Raw genomic sequence first — 21943 nt, 5'->3', positions numbered from 1 at the left:
GAGGTAGGTGTTCTCAATGCTCTTGAGGAAACGTTTAGTTGTTAGGTAGGCAAATATGCTGACCTCGTTCACCTTATCATAGAAAGCTGTGATAGCCGCCAAGTGTACCTTGACAGAGCTTATGAAGAGCCCAGTGTTTTTAGTTCTAATATGTAATCCAGTACCCTTGTTAAGTGGGAGGATGTTGGTAAGATCTACTCGTCTTGGCATTAAATGTTGAACCATTTCCACTTATGGACATGTGTCTTTCTTGTATTTGTTCTACAGCAATTCAGTAATATGTTTTTTACTTCCTCCAAACAGGCCGTTTCAATTCCTCTCAGCCATGGAGTAGCCAGGCCCTGAGGTGGAGTATTGAGAGGCTGGGATGGTAGATGTGTCTCACATCTTGTGCAAGGAGGTGAGGTATTGGGGAAGGTTTCAAGGTTAGCGTACCACCATCTTTAGCAGGTATGGGAACCATGTCTGTCTGGCCATGTAGGTGCTATTAGGACGACTTTGGATTTGTCCCTCTTGATCTTGTGTATGACCCAGGTTAAGAGAGTGATTGGGGAATGCATACATTAACGGTGCATCCCATTTGAAGAGGAGAGTGTTGCCTAGGGAACAGGGTCCCAATACGGCTTTGGAGCAATATTGTGGGCACTTGGTGTTCTGTGCTTTTGCAAAGAGGTCTATGGTAGAGAATCCCCATAGTCTGAATATCATATGTAGAACTCCAGGGTCCATTTCCCACTCACGATTTTGTGAGAAATCTCTGCTTAGTGCATCTTCTGTTGTGTTTTGACATCCTGGAAGGTAGGATTCTGATGTGTCAATGTTGTGACTGATGCATCAGTTCCAGAGCAGTATCGCCTCTGTGCACAGGGAGTGTGATTGTGCACCCCCCTTGGTGATTTATGTAAAACATGTACGGTACGATGTCTGTGCATCCTGATGGCTTTAGTTTTTTGTTTGTGATAGAAAGTGGTTGCATGTGTTGCGAATTGCCCTTAGTTCCAACAAATTTCTGTGCATTCTGGACTCTGATTGGGACCATTGACCTTGTAGTATGTTGTTGAGTAAATGCATTCCCCAGACTATTAGGAAGGCATCCGTGGTGACTGTCATTGTTGGAGTCCTTTGTAGAAATGGGACTCCTGTACAGACTTTCTTTGATTGTGTCCACCATCTTAAAGGAGTCCTTTACCTTGTTTGGCATTGTGAGATGTCTGTGTAGGCTGTGTCTGTGAGGTGTGTACGCTGTTTAAGGCCAACCTGCAGGGATCTCATGTGAAGTCTGACGTGTTTGACGACAAATGACGTTGCTGACCTGTCCCAGTAGTTGTAAGCATGTTCTGGCAGATGTTTGTGGACTGTCCGTCACTGTCGAAATGAAGTTGACGAGTGTGATGAAGCGTTGCTGAGGTAGTGTTGCTGTCGTGGTTGAACAGTCAAGACAAGCTCCGATGAATTCCAGTTTCTGGACAGGAATCAATGTTGACTTTTAAAGCAGGTTTATTTGTAATCCTAAATTTGTGAAAAGGGTTATCGTATTCTGTGTGACACTTATTGCTTCATGTTATGTTGGTGCCCTTATGAGGCAGTCATCCAGATATGGAAATATCATGACTGTCTGCAGAGGTGCGCTGCCACCAGTGCTAAAACTTTGGAGAAAATCCTTGGGGCAGTTGACAAGCTGAAAGATAATACTTTGTATTGGAAACGTCGTTTTCCCAGGGTGAACCTTAGGAATCTTCTGTGTGATGGATGGATGGTAAAGTGAAAATATGCATCTTGCAGGTCGAGGGCTAAGAGCCAGTCCCCCTTCTCTAATGCTGGAATTATAGTTAAGTGTCAGCACTTTGAAACATTGTGTTTTTATGAACTTGTTGAGTTTTCTTAGATCCAGAATGGGTCTCCACCTGCCCATCTTTTTCTGGGTTAGAAAATAGTGAGAGTAAAAACCTTTCCCCCTGTGCTGCATTGGTAATGGTTCCACTGCATCTAGGTGTATGAGGTGGTTTATTTCCTGTTGTGGAAGGTACTTTCATGAGAGTGGTCACTGAAGAGGGCCAGGGAAGGGGGGTGGGTAGGTGGGATAGAATAATCCTGTTGGATAATTTCTAAAAACCCATTTATTTGTAGTGATGGTGTTCCAGACTTGGTACTTGGTGACAGGTGATCTCAGAATGTTCAGGAGATAGTCTCAGTTTCCAGTGTTAGAGCGTGTGGTTGTCTCATGTCCTTGACCACACCTTCAAAATTGCTGTCTCAAGGTAGATTGCTGGGATGTCGAAGGTTCGTTTTGGTTTTGTCGACATCTGATTTGTCTTTGTTTGCAGCGTTGGTCATATTGCCTGTGCAGTTGCATGTACGACGGCAAGCAGAATCTCTGGGTAGAATACCAGCCATTTCTTTTTATTTGCAGGTGTATAAATGCCCAGGGATTTTAATGTTGCCCTTCAGTCCTTAAGGGTATGGAGTGACTCGTCTGTTTTGGCAGTGAATAACTTTGGGCCTTAAAACGGTAGATCCTCGTCTGTTGACTGGATCTCCCTGGGGAACCCCGAGAGATGAAGCCATGATGCATGGCGCATTACCACAGATATTGTGATGGAGCATACGTCCATGTCTGTGGAGTCAAGAGAGGCCTGCAGCGCTGTCCTGACAATGAGATGACCTTTGGCGATATTAGCTTTAAACTGTTCTTTTTTCTCTTCAATAAATTCTGAAATTTTCAAAAAAATTCTATGTATATTTGGACAGTAGGGCCTCGTAATTAGCTATGCGAAACTGCAGTGTTGCAAATGAATACACCTTGTGGCTGAAGAGATCTAACTTATTCCAATCTCTGTCATACGGGTTGTTTTCGCCATTTACTGCTTCCACTGCTAGTGAGTTTGGTATGGGGTGTTCAAATAAGAATTCAACTCCTTTAGATGGCACACGGTATTTCTTGACTGATCTTATGCATGATGGGGGTGCTGTTGCTGGTGTCTGCCAGATGGTTTTGGCAGGCTCCATAATAGCATCGTTGATCAGAAATGCTACCTTTGCCGAGGTAGATGTTTAAGTATGTCTAGTAGTTTATGCTGTGATTCAGGTACCTCTTCTAGTGATATGCCCAAGGTCTATGCCACCTTTTGAAGAGTTCCTGGAATTGCTTGAAGTCATCCCCTGTGGTGGGGGCATTATACTTCCATCTGGTGATGAAGAGGACAGGTTCACTCTTGGTAATGCTTCCTGGTCTGAGGTTTCCTCAGTCACCCCCTCTTGTGTTTTTGATGCTGCTGGGATAGGTGACCATGGTGCTCTTGATCTTGGTGGGATATGATGTTGGGCCCTGTATACTGCCCACTGATCCCAACTGGGCCAGTTTGGTGGGAATGGCATGGCGTGTGTTTGTGCCCACAGGTGCCCATACCAGCGATGTGCCTCTGAGGATGAGTGGTACTCTGGTCGGTGGGTTGGTCCAAGTTTGGGTGAGGAGTGATGAGTTGTATGCATCACCCCTTCATCCTCGTCATCATCATCACTAGAGTGAGGGGGAGCTGACCTAGGTGGAGTGGTCAGCCAGCTTGGTACCAATCGAGATGGATACCATCGGTACCGAGTAGCGGAGATTCCAGTGCTGAGGAGACCAGAAGGTCTGTATGTTTCAGGAATTGGTGTGGTACCGTGAGCATCAGTATCAATGTTGGCATTGCTGGTGGTACGAGAGTGTGAGTAGTAGCTGCCAGTGCCAAGGATCTTGTGCTCTGCTGTGTAAGTACCACAGGTGGTGTGGAGCGCCTTTTCAGCTCTGTGGGTACCGAGGTGGAGGGTTTCACTTTGCCCTGTGAGCCTCTGTTTGAGCTTGCCCGCTTAGGGTCTTTGGCTCTCTGAAAACTTGTGGTACTGGACGGTCTTGGCTCAGTGCCATCGGTACCGAGGTAGACTTGGAGGTAGGGGATCGCTTTTTCGTAGCTAATTCCAGTTGTGATGAAGTCTGAGCCTGCTTTTTAGTAACTTCTTAGGTAAAGTCTCTTTCGTAGGGGTTGATGATGGCGACTGTCGGTCCAGAGGGGTCCTCGACTCAGAGTTTGAGGCCGGTATCAGAGATTTCTCCATCATAAGGAGCTTAAGTTGAAGATCCATAACTTTTCTTGTTCTGGCCATGAGATCACAGCAATGTGGACACTTTTGAGGAATGTGTGTCTTGCCGAGACAGCAGACACACTGTGCATGTCTATCAGAGATAGGGATTGACAGTCTGCAAGTCAGGCAGTGTTTGAATCTCGGCAATCCGGGCACGTGGAGAGGTTCTGTCCCAAATAAGAAGGGAGCAGTAACTCTAGGGAAGCCTAAACTTAATTTTCCTACTGAGGGGAATAAGGGAGACTTTTTTTTTTTTTTAAATAAAATAAGCATAAAGAGTAACAATGATAAACTAATTACTAAGTATACTATAAAATATATCTTATTTAAAGGTAAGTGAGGGCACTGCTAATCGCTCTGACTCAAGGCAAAAGGCAGTAGAGAAGGAACTGAGGGACAGTTGGTTGCACAGTACTATGTAACTGCCTGGAGCAGTGTGAGACGGCGATGACGCGTGCACAACCAAACTAGGCACTGCTACCACAAATCTCCGATTATAAGCACAGGGCGCATGAACACCTAAAGTAGAGCACCTACGGGGACATTCCTCGAAGAACCATCATACATTTGGCATCCATATGTTGTTTCCTCACACCTAATTTATTCCTAAAATATACCAGCACCGTAGTTGCTAATCTGCTGTCAAATGAGCTAAAAAGTATCAGTAACTTTTGTCTATACTAGAAAAATTATTACCCATTGCTGACAACAGGTGTCAGCAACACATTAGCCTTTTTCTCCACAGCATCACATTGGGAACTCATGTTGAGCAGTGGACAAGTAACTCAGTCTGAGCTTCTAGAGCAACAATGTGGCAAAAAAGGACTAACGTGATCCTTGGACGTATACACCTAGAGGGATGGGGAGTAAGTAGGAGTAGGGTGGTGTTTTTACCTCTATACATAGCATTGATGAGACTACTAGAATACTGCATACAGTTCTGATGTCCACATTTTAAAAAAAAGTTGAAAGATTGGAGGTGGTAAAGAAAAGCCACAAAAAATTATTCAAAAGCTGGGGGGGGGGGGGGGAATGCCTTACAGTGAGACATTTAGATCTCAATCTGTTTACCTTATCAAAAGGAAGATGGACAGATGACTTGATTACAATGTATATGTACTCACCGTGAGAAACTGAGCACTAAAGGGCTCTTTAATCCAGCAGAGAAAGACAAAACAAAAGCCACCCCTGGTAGCTGAACCCAGACAAATTCAAATTAGTAATTAGGCAAAAGTTTTCAACAGTGAGGGTGATTAAACATTGGAACAAACTACCAAGGGAACTGGCATACTCTCCATCTCTTGAAGCCTTCAGATCAAGACAAGATATCTTTCTGGAAGATAAGCTTTAGCCAAACACAAGTTATTGGGCTCAGTACAGGGGTAGCTCAAATTTAATGGCCTGAGATATACAGTAGGTCAGATGAGATAATCTAATTATCCCGTTTGGCCTTAAACTCTATGAATGGGTACAGCTGGACACAATTTAACTGCAAGCATAGACCAAGACAAACTATGTTCAGCACCATTTCTGCAACTGCATTTAAAGGTTTTAAGCTGTTTTCTGAATGGTTCTGGACTTGGTTCACCTTGTTCTATGATTACAGTTAAACTGTATTAAGTAGTAATAGAAAATGTTCATACTACAGACAAGGTTGAAGACTAGAGTACGGTTGTCGTCGTGGACTCTGATTTCCCAAACATGCACAAAAAGTCTGGATACTGTCTTTTCAAAAGTGGTAGTAATCTCTTCTCTGAACTCACACTTGTTATTGTCTTGCTTCTGCCTCCATCCTCATTCCTAAAATCCTCTGTCAGTTTTCCCTTCTGTCTTCTCTATTCTCTGCTCCCTTTTCCTATCTTAGTCATTTTGTCTTCTTCCTTTATCCCACACTACCTGACATCTCATCTGAAAATCACAAGAGGTTCAGTACTATGCACTGTATTCTCAACTGTTCTGATCATTTATTTTTGGGTTGAGAAAAAAAATATTTACCAACACAGGTTAATAATATGCTGTCCCTTTGCCCCACAACAAGAAAGGCACTTTGAAAACCCAAGCCTAAAAGGCAGGACTTTATGTACTTTTAATTCAGTATTGGGGATGACCCACTGGCAATAGATTCAAAACTAGTTTAGCAATAATACTGGCGACCACTAGAAAAATCAAAGAGCCTGATTTTAAGTCCTCAATTATTCAGTAGCTTTTATCACAAACATTTAGCACTTTACCAATTCAAATGTAATGAAGTCTATGGGGGTTCTGGCATAAGTGAATTTTAAAATGCTGTCATTCCTTACTTATGAACTGAATGCACTAAGGTAATACATTTTATTGTACTTTTTAAGCCAGTGGGATGTTTTAAAATAAATGAAAGATAAAGCTTTTAAAGTAACTAAAAATCCAGAAATTAAACTTGGAAAACAAATACACTGTTGTAAATCTCGATGCTTGCAAATTATTTTTAAATACCATTCTTAGATCTATCTTCTTGTTTTTCCTTAAAGTGACATAAGAGGCTATTGTTGACGATTCTGGAGTTGGTGATTTGGTTCTGGGAGGGACAACTCCAACAGGAAAATGTGAACCTATAAAGTAATAAAACAGCGTCTTAAGTGTTATGCAAAATGGCACATACAAAACTGTATTGTTTTCCAATGAAAACATGTTAGGATGTGAAGTCATTAATTGATAGGCTACCACTCTTGTATTTACCATAAAAGTCATGATGCCTAACTAATATATCTGCATTTTTTTCTATGTAAATAAACCCAGTCAAACTGAAATCTAGTCAGTATTTAACCAGTATGTTAAATGTGACCAGCAAAGGATTTGTTTAAAAATTAGGCTTGCTTCTGTTTTGCTTCTTCATGATACATAAAGAAAACCCAAAAGATTTGTTTGGGCTTTCACAATTTTTTGTCCCTTTGCAAGTTTTTTTCCCTTGAAAATATCTGGAATGTCAGCTGTGGTCTTTGGTTTGGCTAGAAGAACTCTGGTAGATCTCAGCAGATTGCTACTGTCATAATTGGAGAGGTGGGTGGATGCATCTTTAACTAAAGCTTCCTTTATCCAAAATATTAATTAGTCATGGAAATTTTTTCTTTTTTAAAACAAAATAGACTAGATAGGACCTGAACTTGTACTGCACAAGGAATGCTGAGCATCTGACCAACACAAACGCATTTCAATAAACCCTTCAGGCCTTCTTTAGTCATCAAAACAGTAAAAGAAAGGGCAAAAGCCTATTTTTCTTCTCCTTTGCAGGTCACTGGTCTCCAATTTCTAGAGTTTTACAATCACAAATTCCTATTTTTAAAATGTTTTTTCTTTCCAGGAGGGCGAAGGACAAATGAAAGGAAAATAATTGACAGAGGGAAACATTAAAAATAACTAGTGCTGTAAAGTGCACAAAAGAAACAAATAAAAAAAGAAATAAAATGTTCCCTTCCAATCTCTTATTATTTTATTGCAGTAGCAACCACTACATGTGGCTATAGTCATCTTATGGCTGGTCTACATGTTAAGGCTATACACACTACTGTGATGGGATTTCTAAAACACACTAAGGTGTTGCACATTAATTAGTTCGTCAGACCCTGCTGATGTGCACTAAAGGTTCCCAGTGTGCTTTAACATAGTGCTGGGTTAAAGCGCACTGTAAACCTTTCGATCCCACAAGCAGGGTCTATATGGACCAATTAATGTATAACACCTTAGTGCACTATAGAAATCACACTTAGTGTGTGTTACACCATCATGTAGACAAGCCCTTAGATGTGGTTTGTTAAAATTGTAAAAATACAATTTTAGATGTGTGATTTTTAAGTTCAGCTCTGCTGAAATTGTTTGGGATACGAAGGTATGGAAAGGTTAACTGAAACAATACAAATACAAGTATAAGCAATATGTTGTTACTGCATGTAGACAATTAAGAAAAACGGACTGCTTATATTCTCCCTCATGCCGTTGGGATTTTTTGAGTAAAGAGAACTAGACTAAATTAAGTGCATTAGAAGACTAAGTGCTCATTGGGTGGAATAAACAGTAAGAGCTACAATAAAATTATCTCAATCTACTGGTAAGAAGAAGAATCTCCCATTCATTTGCCACACTGAGGCTGCAGCTATTTTTTTTAAGTACCATCTATATAAGATAGGCAGCTTATTATCTGCTTTTCTTAAGTGAGGCCTGTTTTCTCAGACAGACAAAATTATTTATGAGCGATAAGGTGAGTGAGGTAATCCACAGGGATTAAATGCATTTTCAACTCTTCAAAACTATACAACATAAAACTACAAGTTAACTAATGAAATCCCTTTAGATCACATTCAGCCAAGTCCCATAACACCAGCATCTCATGTGCATGCTGAGTCATCACATCAGAACAGAAGCCAAGTGACCTGACTGGCACTGAACATTGCAGGTACTAAAGGGGTGGAAAGAGGCTGATTTTAAAACATCATTCTTGAATGTTCTTTCAATTTGGCTAATGGGGGTGCAGCACATATTGTTAAAGTGAGGGGATTTTGACAACTGCCTTTTCCAAACACAACTTTTAAAAAGCTATTTTACATGTTTTAACAAGAAGTATTAGATTCCTTAAGTGAGTGGTCACGGTGAAGGAATCTACCAAGTAATTAATAGCTTTTATGGGGACTATATGAAGAAGAGAAACTGAGGCATTCAGCAACAGCACAGACCTTTATTATGAGTATATTCCAAGGGCAATAACATTAATTCTATTGTATCACAAGACAGAGGGCAATTCAACAATTACAAGATTAAAAAAAAAACAAAACACATTATTTCCTTGTCTTGAGAGAGACTGAGAATTCTGTGATGCTGCCTTTTTGGACATTCTAAAACATACTGTTGCGAGTTGGACTAAAAAACCACATAAGGGCAAGGACAGAAAATGGGTAATTGTTCAAGGGAGTGATGTGTGTGGGACATGAATGATATGATTTGACACAGTGTCAATAAGGATTTCAGGGTTGTTGTTAAGTATAATGTTTCACTTCTCTGTGGTTTGATTGACTGAAATCCTCTTGTTGTATAACTAAAGCATTTTATTGTGGGAGCTGTTTCATTTGCATCAAGCAATAGACACGCTATTTGTGAAATAAATATTATACACACACACACACACACATAAAATAACAGTTTCTACAAGGCACTTATAATATTCTGTACTCCTTGTGAAAGACTGAAAAACAGGCTGGAAATCAACATGCTTGGCACTAACCTTTAGTTGTAGAAGTTTCTGACTCTGAAACTAGTTCTGTCTTTTCTTCACCATTAGATTCATCAACTTCTGCCACTGTTGTTAACTCTGGCTCACTCTTATAAAGTCTATAATCTGGACCCTAGAAGATGATAATAGTAAAAGGTAACGAACACTGATTTATCATTTAAATGTTAGTATCTTAAGAATCAAACAATGTAATCTTGCGGCTGATTTTAAATATGTTATTTTTGTAAGCCAATGCTCCATTGTTCAGGGGCTGGTGTAGCGATATTCATTTTGCAATTAACATGAAAAACTGCCACCGACTTTCAAAAGTTATATAAACTGAGTCTGGCTGATGTGAAGGAGAAAGTTTACCGTTATTATACAACACTAACCCCAAGAAACAAAGACAGAACTAGTTTCACTAACTATAAAAGGCTTCAACAGATACATGATTGCCAGGACTGGGGTTTGTGTAGTATAACAAGAGTTCAGAAAAACCTGATTTTGAAAAAAAGTGATTAAAATGTATCGAATCACCGGGAGAGTCTTGTTTTGATGTTTGATTCTTAAAAACACGTTTATAAGCATGGTATATCTGATGAAAAAATGTCAGATGCAAATGATGAAGCTAGAAATAAAACTAATTAGCCAAAAACAAATTACACAGCACAAAAGTAGCCAGATGTCAAAATAAAAGTGACTGTGCAGTGGATGGGGGGAAATGCTTGACGTACATTGTGGCAATTTTAGCCACTTACACAGTAAGATCCATTTCTCTGATATCCTTGAACTTGGTGAATCTTCTTTTCTTCCAGCAGATGTACTGGGCCCCTACTATAACAGAGCAAGGAGCTGCTATCACTGGGCAGAGAGGGGATTATGGGAGGATGCTCTGTAAAGTCATAGGACCGAGGGAGTGGAGGACGAGGTGGGACTACTTCCTCTTCCTAAAGATTGTAGAATAGTCACCTTATTTAGATATGCACACCTTTTACAATTATTTATAACTTTTACAAAGTATATTATTGTAGCTATACAAGCTTTGTGTTTTGGAATTAAAGGGACACTGTCATACTAAAAAGATATATTAACAAGCAACATTGTTTTACTAACACCATCTAGATTCAGAGATTGAAATACTTCTCTTTTAAATCTCATTTTCACCATTTACTTTCTGCATCTCACTCAGCTAGTTATGCTTTCATTTCTATCTGTTGTACTTTCTGCCTCTCATGCACGGACATGCTTCTCTTGTGACTAAGCATACTGATTTTGTTACCCCACCGTTTTAATTGAAATTCAATATTATTAAAAGATTTTGGTGCATATTAGATTTTCTATAACCTTTATAAACCAAGCTTAAATATTGGGTGTAACACAACGCTGACAGTGTCCCTTTAAAGCTATGATTTCTAGACATTATGGGCCTGATTTCCAGATGGGTTGAACACTTGGAGCTGCCATCGATTTAATCTGTTGTTGGGGTGCTCGGCACATCTGCGAACCAGGCTTTCTATATGAAGAGAGATGTAAAACAATATAATTGTTCTCTCCATGATGTGTGTGTGGGGAAAAAAAAATCAGGATTTACACTTTTGGGGTAGAGGCCTGGGAACAAAAAAGGGTGAGGAATGGGGACACAGAATCATGAATTGGTAAGAATATGAAGTCACAGAAGAAATGAAAAATTTAGAATTACTATATGGGACTTTAACCTTCAAAAGTAATCCAATAATTCAGTAACGGATCTGCCAATTTAAATATACTGAATACACATTTCTGATACCATTAGAAGAGTTCAGAAATAATTTTAGTCAGCCAATAATTTTTAATTCAGAAATTCATTGATGCTAAAATATAAAACTACTAAAATCATACCTCATTTTTACACTTAATAGCTGAAAAAGACTTTGATCCCATGGTACCTGTTTAAAAAAACATGAAAATCAGTTTACAATAAATAACTATTTATGAACTAGAACAAAAGCCTGCCTCTGTATTGACCGAAAGGCTTAAACACTCTAATTTCAACTGGTAAATAATTTCAGTTACACTTGTTTCCAGCAACTATGATATCAAAGAGTTTTCAGTCAAGCAAAAAAGCAATTAAAGTTTATTTCCTAGAAGTACAATGTGGTTTAATAAAAGAAGCCCATTTACCTGCCTCTGTAGAACTTCTTTGTTGTTTATGTTTACTCAAACCTTCCATGACATCTTGAATTCTCCAAAGTTCCTTCTGAATCTGAGCACGCTGTATACCTGCTGACTCAGTCTGCCGGTAAAGAGACATGGGACAGCACGTATAATATGGTGGAAGAACAAACAATTTTACTGTCTGTAGACAGTACACAATTTTCTCTCCTTAGTGAAAGGAACCAGGATTTAGGAAGCAATCTGATAATTGACACTCCCCATCCACACTGATATAATGTTCATACTATCTGGAGGTTCGTGTATCCTCTCCAGGGTGGTTAGTGAAGTAGCCACCATCACAACAATTGACTGTTCACACATTCCAGCTGCTTGATTCAGCGGCTTTGCAAATCTCATCTTCCAAAATGAAAATTAAGCAATTTGACAGTAGAGCATTTCACTAGTGACACAGGAGGCCACAATGTCTCAATCTACAAAGGAGAATGGAAACAAGGGAATTCACCACTGTACACATTACCACAGCTCTGCTCTGTGGAATGATTCTTCATATGTTGAGCTGTTTGCATGTCTTGCATTGGCCAAAAGGGAATACCATCAGTACAGACTCGTAGGTGGATCCAATCAACATGAAAGCAGCATGACTGACAGTGTGGAATTGAGTTTGTCTCTGTTCTGAATGAACTACTCTACACCGATGAATAAACTATGGGCCAATGTGTGCCCCCATAACCATTCAAAATTTGTGCCAATGGGTCTGCTGTGTACTTATTTCCCTGCTCCTGCCACTCATCTGCAATATCCCTTCCATGGTTGTGTGTGGAAAGCCAATCTGTAGCATGCATGGCTTGTGGCGCTCCTCTGCACAGGGTTCCCTACACTCCACCCCCCCCACCCAACTTATTGCAGTGGTTCCCAAACTTGTTCCGCCGCTTCTGCAGGGAAAGCCCCGGCGGGCCGGACCGGTTTCTGTACCTGCCGCGTCCGCAGGTTCGGCTGATTGCGGCTCCCAGTGGCTGTGGTTTGCTTCTCCAGGCCAAGCAGCGAACCGCGGCCACTGGGAGCCGCGATCGGTCGAACCTGTGGACGCAGCAGGTACACAAACCGGCCCGGCCCGCCAGGGGCTTTCCCTGCAAAAAAGAGGCGGAACAAGTTTGGGAACCACTGACTTATTGTATTAGAAATTTAAGACTTGTCATCATGCTAGGTACCTACAGTGTCTTCCAGGAATACCAGGGTAGACATGCAGAGTACCAAAGTGTAAAACCTAATTAAGAGAAGAAGGAATTTTTATTCAGACTGTTCAACTATTTTTGCTTGGCTTTGCTACCACTGATTTAACTCAGCTGCTTGATAGTCACTTAGGAAGAAGAATTTCTGTGTTACAAATTTAACACATCTGCTCCTCCAATTAAGGCTTGAAACATTTCCATTTCTGTGGCTCCTTCAAGGGCATATTAAGAAAAAAATAAGGAAGACTAGACATGATATGCCTCATATTTCCAAAGTAATAAAACAGGGCAAAAATGAAATCCATAATATTCCCCTCACACTTCTCCCCAGAAAAACAAAACAATACCAAAAAAGCAGCAAAGGACAATCTCATTTTCCCCCCCTCTTCCTTTTATTGATCTTTCAGGAAGAATCAAACAGGCATGAAATAAAGAGGTTGTTTGTTTTAACTTTGTATTTTAAAACAGATTTAAAATCATATTACAATTCTTCTATACCTGAACTTCCCCAAGTCGGTCCAGCTGCTCCTGCATATGGTTCCTTGTAATTGTTACATCATATTCTAATTTGTCATACTCCCTCCATGCTCTTTCCAGTTCCTTAATTTAGAAGAAAAGTAGTATTGAGATCTCACGTTAGGTGTTGACAAGTTAAAAAGAGATGTTAGCAGTTTAAAAAACTTGCACCATTTTTTTCTCAGCCCAGCAGATGCAAGTTCAGCAGTACCTCTCAAGAACAAATTAAGAAATTCATTTTGGTCCTGTTTAAAAATAGTTTTTCACTTTCAACTGGTGTTTCATCTATTTTCTTCTGTGGGCAACAAGATAAAGAAGGGGAAAAAATTTGCTTGCACCTCAGAATTTCCTTCTTGGACCCTTTGTCTTAATTCCTCCCTCATACTCCAAACACGTCTGGAGACAAACAAGACTTTCAATTATCACCCACTGCAGCAGACTAAATTTTGTCAATTTTCCCCCACAGGATGCATTGGTAGATTTTTTTATTATTATTATTTAACAGGACAAAAGTACGGTGTCTAATTCAGAATTAAGATTTTTAATAGTCTTTCCTCTGAGTTTTACAGATACCTTCAGGCCAAGTCCAGAATCATGCCTTAGAGTGGATTATCTTTCTCACCCTTCTCTGAGGCCACTGTTTGAAGAGGCTGCTGCTTCCACCTATGGCAGAATAACTCAAGCCCAGCTTGTCCTTCAACAGCAAGTAAAACCTGTGGAGTTGCCAATTGGGTCATCTAGACTGGCCAGGTAATGCTCATTCTGCATTTCTGAATCTCCAAATCATGGATGGATGGATGGATGGGGACACAAAGCTCCTCCTTAGAATTTAAAGGGCAAGATTTTTGTTCTGGGATTTTGTCTGTCACTTCCTGTTCTTCTGGTTGCTCAGGCTGGAGTTCTGAAAAAAGTTTATTTAACATAACCTTGAAAGGTGTCTGTCTTGAGTTTCTTTCTTCTTCTCCATCCAATTGGGACAGATGCCCTTCCTCTGGAGACCATTAACTAACTGACCAAGATTATTTTCTTCCTTTTAAGATTCTTTGCCTTGTCTCTCTTACAATGCTGGAATGGTGACAAGTTGGAGGGTGACGTGATTGTGCCTTTTTTGGGCTTTGAAAGTGCAAGGCTTGTGAGACAGACATTGTCCCATCAAAGAGAATCAGGATTAACTTTCCCTTCTTTAGGTTCCCCACCATTCCATCTATCTTGTTGATGTTTAATGTAAGATATTGATGGACTCTGGGCAGGGGTCAGAGTTATAGCCAGGATGTCTCCTTTTTATGTTTATTTTCAGGGGTAAGACCAAGACTTCTGTTTATTTTGTCTTGAGCCTTTTAAGAGTCTGTCCCGACTGATTTATATTTGGGGATCAGGCTGAGAGCCTTGGGCAGGGACAGGGAGCTACAGTAGGAATAGTATTTTCCACCTACAGAAATGGTCTAAGTGTGGAGGGGCCATGCCTTGTCCAGGGAAAGGAACATAACCTGTCTGCTTCCCCAGGCAAACAGCCACGGTATTATATTTGTTGGCACCCTAGCTAACTGGCTAGCTGACTGTAGGAGGGGAAGGGGTGATGGAGGAGAAGGAGGATGGGAGTGTCTCAATGATGCAACAGTGCTGTCATTCTTTGCAACAAGTCTGAGGCAGGGAGCACATTAGCAGCAGGACCACTGTGACCCGAGAAGCCACTTAAGAGCATCAAGAGCTGCAGGGGATAGAAGAAGCAGTAATGCTGTTCTCAGGTTCTGCTTTGCTAATGAGTAGAACAGCCACATTGCTTCTGCTGTTCCTTCCTGTTTTCAGTCCAGTTCCAGATCTGGTAACTGATCAATCAGCTCTGTGTGACACACTTCCAAACATAGTTGGAACTGGCAATCTTCCCCAGAGTTCCTGTGAAAAGTGGGCAGAAGGTGGCAGTGGCCAACTCTCCTTCATGGGTCTGGATTCTCCTAGGGATTATGTGTTTAACTAACATTAATCACTAAGTATAATTGGACCGTTGTATCTAGTTTTGTATCAGCTGTGTCATGGTGAACCCTGGGCAGTCCCACTTTAGGATTAATGACAACCAGCTGACATAATATTAAATATAATAAATCTTTTCTAGACAAGAGTATTGAATACTATGTCTAAAAAATGTATTTCTCTTGAGTAAAGAAGCCCATTGAGAGAATAAAAGTTTCAAATGACACAGGATGAAGAAAGTGTTTAAATTTAGAAACAAGATGACTGTCACAAATGGAGGTCTGTAGCCTGCCTTTTGCACCATTCTGGAAGCAGAGAAAACTAACAAAGGTTTTCAATACGGGCAATCCTATTCCCTAGCCATGACATAATGTCTAGTCAGCCTCTGACCACAAGGACAGAGAAAAATCCACCATTAAAACAGTGGAAGATGAAGGGAACACAACATTTGCAGAGTGCAGAAATGTTCCATTTATTCAACTGTAGGCAGGGCTATTAATCAAAGCTTCTGAGCCTAGTGATGAGGCATCCATCTTGCTAAAAATTGTTATTTGAGACACCGCTACACTATAAATCACATTCCAACCTGTTTTAATAGTCATCTGTGATGGAGAAAAATATTTTAAAATGCGACTGCTTAAGTTTTTTTCACTGTTAAACATTAAAACAGGTTGGGAGCTAGTGTACAGTTTTATATACGAGGGTCCCTCTGACAGGGTGTATCTGGCCTTTGCAGTTCCCTACAGGAGGCCTTGTGGTCCTACTACATCCTGTTCCAGAAGCAGTGAAGGTGGGTCCTCCAGGCCTGCTTAGGGAGACCTTACCGAAGCAATCATAGCCCAGCAGGCTGAGGTAAAAGAAGCTGCAGGGGCTTAGCAGGTCAGTTCCTGGCTGGGACCGGAAGAGCAAAGAAGGGTGCTCTCTCTGACTAAAAGCAGCCCAAAAAGTATCAGAGTTTATGGTTGTCTGAACTTACACGCAGATTGAAGAGGGAGAAGAACCTGAGGATGCTAGCCCTGAGATCGCCAGTAAGAAGAGGGCCAGGACTGGAGTAAGCAGTACGTGGCTACTGTGTGTAGAGTCCCGGGGTTGGAATCCAGAGTAGTGTGTGGGCCTGAACAAGGAGCTGAATTTAGAGGGCCCATAGCTAGGGATGAAAATCCTAGAGAGGGGAAATAGATTGCTTATTTGTTGGACTCCAATACGTTATTAGGGCGTTCATTTGGATTTTGTGACTCAATGAGTGCCAAGCCACTGAAGACTAACAAAGGTCTGCTGACAGCCTGCAAGGGGCACCAGAGGTGAGAAAAGGACTGTGGTACCATACCCAGCTGCTGGGAGGTGCTCAAGAGGTGAATGCCCCTTTACACTCCCACCCTGCTTCTGTTGCATGGCAACAAGTGGTGATTCTTATATAAACTCTGCTGGGCTATGCCAAGTGGATGAAGTTTCTTTTTACAACCTTTAGTATTCCACAGGTGCCATTCTGTGTATTTCACTTTTCAACTAAAGTTTTACTTAAATTCAATCCCTTGATACTATATCACACGCATATTACTGAAGTATTTCCTGACGTCAAAGAGTCAAATTCTGCATTCTGTGTGGCCCCACTGACTTCATTGGGATTGTATTAGGCACAAATCAGAGCATAAAGCTAGTCCAATACTATTACCCATCCAAACTGATAACCAATTTTCCCCCAGCAAAAATCAAGTACTTGAACAAAATTATCCTTTTGAAACAGCTTACACTAGTGTGCGAAATAAGGGAGTCCACTTAACTTTACATCAGTAGAGGGACTCCCTTCATAAATTACCAAAGCTCTGAAGAATAAATGAGAGCATTCCAATGTATGTTTCCACTGTGCACAGCAGCAACCAACAATTAGAAAAGTTTACTTATAGTAACTGTGGCTCTTCAAGATGTGGTGCAAACGTGTACTCCACTTAGGTGTGTGCGCACTCAGTGCGCTGGAGCCAGATAATTTTGCCTAGCAGTACCCACAGAGGGGTGATGCTCCTGCCTTGTGGCCGTAGCCTTTCCCCGGCTATATGAGGTAGTACCACCCTGACCCCATTCTGTCCTTTCCCACTGAATATCATGAGACAAGACTCCAATGCAGAGAAGATGAAGGGGGGGTTGTGGAATACACTTCTGCATCACATTTTGAAGAACTACAGTTACAGTAACTAACTTTCTTCTTCAAGTAGATGCAGCAAATTATTCCACTTAGCTGACTCACTCACTCACTTAGCAGTACCCCCCCAGAAGGCAGGGCTGGAGTCTATCTAAACAAGAACGGCAGGGCCGCCCTACCAAAACTTGCATCCTGAAAGATGCGATGATGGCATAATGGTTTAATAAACATATGTACGGACGACCATGTAGCAGCCCTGCAAATGTCCAATATTGGGACATCACCGAGGAACACTATTAATGTTGCTTGAGCTCTTGTAGAATGAACTTGCACTCGCGGAGGAGGCGTAGCTGAAGCTAGATCATACAGTCTTGATATAGGAGGTTATCCATTTAGAGATCATCTGAAGAGATCGTCTGACACTTCATACGATCTGCATGTGACACAAACAGGCAAGGCAAAGCACATAACTGTTTAATCCTGTCCAGAAAGAAGGCTAGACATTGCCTGACATTTAACGTGTGGAGACACTGCTCCTCCGGAGATGAATGACTTAGGAAAGAACACAGGTAAATATACTGCCTGCTTCAAATGAAACTGTGAAAACACTTTAGATAAAAAGTTGGGGTGTGGTCGTAAAGTGTCACTGACCTTGGAGAGCTGTGTATAAGGAGGCTCTGCCATCAGAGACTGCACTCAGACTCTCCTTGGTGATGTTATCGTTACCAGGAATGCAGTTTTCTGACACAAAACCAAAAAGGAACAAAATACCAGGGGTTCGAACAGAGGTCACATTAAAGCCACTAGGACGGTGTTACAGTTCCACGGAGGAGCTGGCTCTCAGACCGGAAAATGGAGATGAAGCCCTTTTAAGAATCTTGCTACCATGGCATTGGAGAAGACTAATCTTTTCTGAATGTGGGGAAATAAAAGGCTGATATCACCGCCAGATGCACTTTCATTGAACTAAGTGCAAGTCCCAATCACTGAAGGTGCAGCAGGATACTCCAAGATGTCCTAGATAGAAGCCAGCATCAGTTGAATTCCATAGCCCAGTGACCACACTGAAAACTTCTTCCATTTAGCTGAATAGCCCATTCTGGTAGATGGCTTCCTTCTTCTGTTGAGGAGTACCTGTTTAACAGCTGCTGAACACCGCTCTTCCTCCTCGTTTAGCCATGCAGCAGCCATGTCATGAGATGCAGGGAACTGAGTGTAGGATAGAGGATGCAAACATTATTCTGAGTGAGTAGTTCAGGATGGAGAGGAAGCAATATGGGGATGCTGAACCAACAGTATGAGAAGACTGGAGATGTGTGCTCTGCTCCCCCTTGCTTGTTCACATAATACATCTTGTCAGTATTTTCAGTAAGTATGTGAACCACTGAGCCCAATAGTCCATCCACAATGACATACATTGTAGGTGTCCCCAAGCTCCAGCATGTTGATATGCAGTGAGGCCTCCTGCTCCCACCACTGACCTTGGATTTTCAGTGACCCCAGGTGTGCTCCCCAACCCATCAGGGATGTGTCAGTGACAACAGACCTGGTTGGCAAGGGGCAGAAAAGGGAATGAATGCATGTGTGTGTGTGTGTGTGTGTGTGTGTGTGTGAGAGAGTGAGAGAGAGTGTGTGTAACCTTGCAAATTGGACTACCTGCATGCAAGTGGACATATGCCCAAAGAGCTTCAGGCACATCTGAGACACTGACATGGAAAGCGGAGACTGCAGACTGAGGCAAAGATGGCAAATTGCCTGAAAACTTCTGGTGGGCAGAAATGTTCCTGAACGTGTAGAATTTACTAAGGCCCCAACAAACTCAATTTTCTGAGCGGCAACTGAAGTTGACTTTCCAGTATTTAGGATGAGAACCAGATGGTTGAGCAAATGCAGAGTACTGTCGATGTGAGCAAGAACTTTCTTTTTGAACCTGCCCCTCAGTAACCAGTCACCCAGATACAGAAAGATATGGGTTCCTTTCTTCATGAAATATGCCATCACAATGACCATGAATTTGGTAAATGGCAGAAGACAAGTCAAATGGAAGCAGCGTGTACTGAAAATGACACTGCCACAACAAATCGAAAGAATTTTCTGTGGCCTGGCAAAATCACCACATGGAAGTAGGTATACTGAAGGTCCAGAGCAGTAAACCAGCCTTTCTTTGACAACGCAGGGTGGACAGTCGATAGAATGACCATTCGGAATGTCATTTATCCAATAGAATTGTTGAAGCCATGAAGCTCAAGAATGGGTCTCACCTCTACCTTGGATTTGGACACCAGAAAATACTGGGAATAGAAACTATGACCCTGATGTTCCAGCGGCACCTCCTCCGCTGCTCCCAAAGCCAGTAAAGAGCAAACCTGCTTCCTGAGAGGGGTCCCTGAAGAAGGACAGAAGGAGGAAGGATGGAAAGGAACTGGATGACACAGCCCAACAGTGGTGATTGAGTACCAAGCATTATGAAGGTGGGTCAGCCTGTTCCCAAATGGAGGAAGTGGGGAGAAGGGAGAGATGACTGGAACACTGCTGTGGACCAATGGAGTCAAACGAGAGGCTTGGGAGGCACTAAGAGAGGGCATGTGGATTATCCGAACCCCAGACCAGACTGCTTTCTCCTATGGTACCTATGACCCTTTCTGGGGTAGTCCTGCTGTCTCCAGGGAGGGAAAGGCTTCCCAAATGTGTGCTGAGCCCAGCACCAGCCCTACTTCCACTGACTGCGAAAGAGATCTCAGGGCACCATGCAGACAAACTCTCAGCTTCAGCAGCCTGCCCAGCCAATGGGGCTATAAAAGATGCAGGCCTGCAAAGTCCTGGACCAAGGGCGAGGTAGGAACAGAAAGGCAGAGGAGGTCCATTGGCTCCTGATTAATCGCTGGCTTAGAAACAGCTGGTGTCCGCATCATCCTCGTCAGTACCGGACTCAGTGGACACCCCATGGCCAGAACTGGAGTCAAGGGCATGGTGTCTCCGACCCTCCTTACATAGTATATTGGGAAGTGGTTGACAGGTCATGCGCCATCCCGTGCATTGGCATTCATCTGGTGCCGATCTGCGCTTCTTCTGGAGGAGGAAGACAAGTTCCCACAGGGCCAGGAGCAACCTTGGTCAGTCTTATGTGACCTTTTCCTTGACACACTTGACAAGGAACAACTCCTCTGTGTCTCTGGAGAAGCACCAGCTCCATGACGACGATGGCCTTGGTGCTGAAGCAGGCCTGTTTGAGCAACAGCTGAAGATCCCTCGCCACCTAAGTCCATTTGGTGAATGATCTGCTCCTTGACATGGGCTTCATCTAGGCACAGCAAGCACCACATGTGGATCATTGAAGGGGATTGCTTCCTTAAACAACATCAATCCTGGTGAGGGCATCACCAGGGAAACACTTAGACTACAGCTAACTAACACTAAATCTAACTAACGCTATACTATGGATACTAATTAATTATATACAACTAGAAAAGTCACTAAAATAGTGGGATTGTGAGATGAAAACAGAGGGCTCGGGGCAGTGCTGCCTCATATCTAGGGGAGGAACTATGGCCATGAGGTGTAAGCACAGCCCCTATACAGGTACTACTAGGGAAAATTCTCCAGCTCTGGCATTGTGGGCGCACACATACCTAAGTGGAATACACTGCTACATCTACTCTAAGAACATATAGTAAACTTAACAGGAGAATACGACCTCTCGGTGGTTGCTTCTATTGTATATTAACATATTTACAAAGGAACCAATACATTTTTGGAAAATTAAATGCAGCATCTTAAGTTAGCAGAACTTCTCAATAAGATATGGTTTATTGGTATTATATAACTCACTCTATAATCAACTCTTCATCTCACAGAAAAAAGTTGCCAAATCAATTAAAGTTTGTATGCATTTGTCCTTTTAAAAGTAATTTAAGGCAAAAGATTTCACCTGTTGACTGGATTAAAAAGAACATATTTTTCTATCTGCCTCACCAGAAGCTTGAGGTAAATGAAAGACAATTTAAAGATGCTGGGATATAATAAAGAAAGAACCCGTAGACAACTCAATTAAAAGTACCAACATGAAGAAAAATCGCTTACCACCTCATTGGGTTTTACTGGCAAAAAATCTATTACTTACTGCAGTAGCTCGAGACACTTCTCGACAAGTGCTAAGCAGTCCGTTCTGTAAGTCATCTCGCTGTAAGACTACATTCTGTATGGCAGCTGGGTTATCTGCATTCATTTCTATCTCTTGACTGGCTGATAGCAAAGCTTGCTCAAGCGTGTACTGTTATAATAAAAAGAATTAATTTTTAATGTTCTGCATCATTGGGTTGATTTTCTTTTTACTTTAGTTATCAGTGTTGTGATAATAGCCATGTAAAATAACATCCATTTTAGGTAATAAATATAATTGTCCTACTTTCTCCTTGTGTAGCTGCTGAAGTTTCTCTTCCAGTGCTTGTACCACTTTATCTTGTTCACATAATCGGCTAAGCTTAGTCTAGTTTAAGAGAAGATGGTTGTAATTAGTATTTATTATTCTGCATATCGTCTACATTAACACAGTATCAAATCATTTCATGAGTATTAAAGTTTTGT

General features: G+C 41.7%; 1 protein-coding gene across 7 annotated transcripts in view; it reads right to left on the bottom strand.

Annotated features, from left to right (window-relative positions):
* PLEKHA5 (pleckstrin homology domain containing A5) overlaps positions 1–21943 on the bottom strand; it is a 274187-nt gene that overhangs the window by 20272 nt on the left and 231972 nt on the right. For 6 of the 7 annotated variants that reach the window (XM_054036266.1, XM_054036274.1, XM_054036283.1 and 3 more), the window contains 7 exons: positions 21765–21845; positions 21480–21629; positions 13237–13338; positions 11516–11627; positions 11234–11280; positions 9368–9488; positions 6592–6707 (listed from right to left, as the gene is read on the bottom strand). In XM_054036266.1, coding sequence (XP_053892241.1) covers positions 6592–6707; positions 9368–9488; positions 11234–11280; positions 11516–11627; positions 13237–13338; positions 21480–21629; positions 21765–21845 — 729 coding nt within the window. Of the gene's footprint in view, positions 1–6591; positions 6708–9367; positions 9489–10113; positions 10303–11233; positions 11281–11515; positions 11628–13236; positions 13339–21479; positions 21630–21764; positions 21846–21943 lie in introns of all 7 variants that reach the window. The other variant, XM_054036329.1, reaches the window with a different exon arrangement.

This window comes from Malaclemys terrapin, chromosome 1 (assembly GCF_027887155.1).
Source record: "Malaclemys terrapin pileata isolate rMalTer1 chromosome 1, rMalTer1.hap1, whole genome shotgun sequence".
Taxonomy (NCBI): Eukaryota; Metazoa; Chordata; order Testudines; family Emydidae; genus Malaclemys; species Malaclemys terrapin.
Note: the sequence above shows the minus strand (reverse complement) of the source record. Positions and strands in the feature narration are given on the sequence as shown.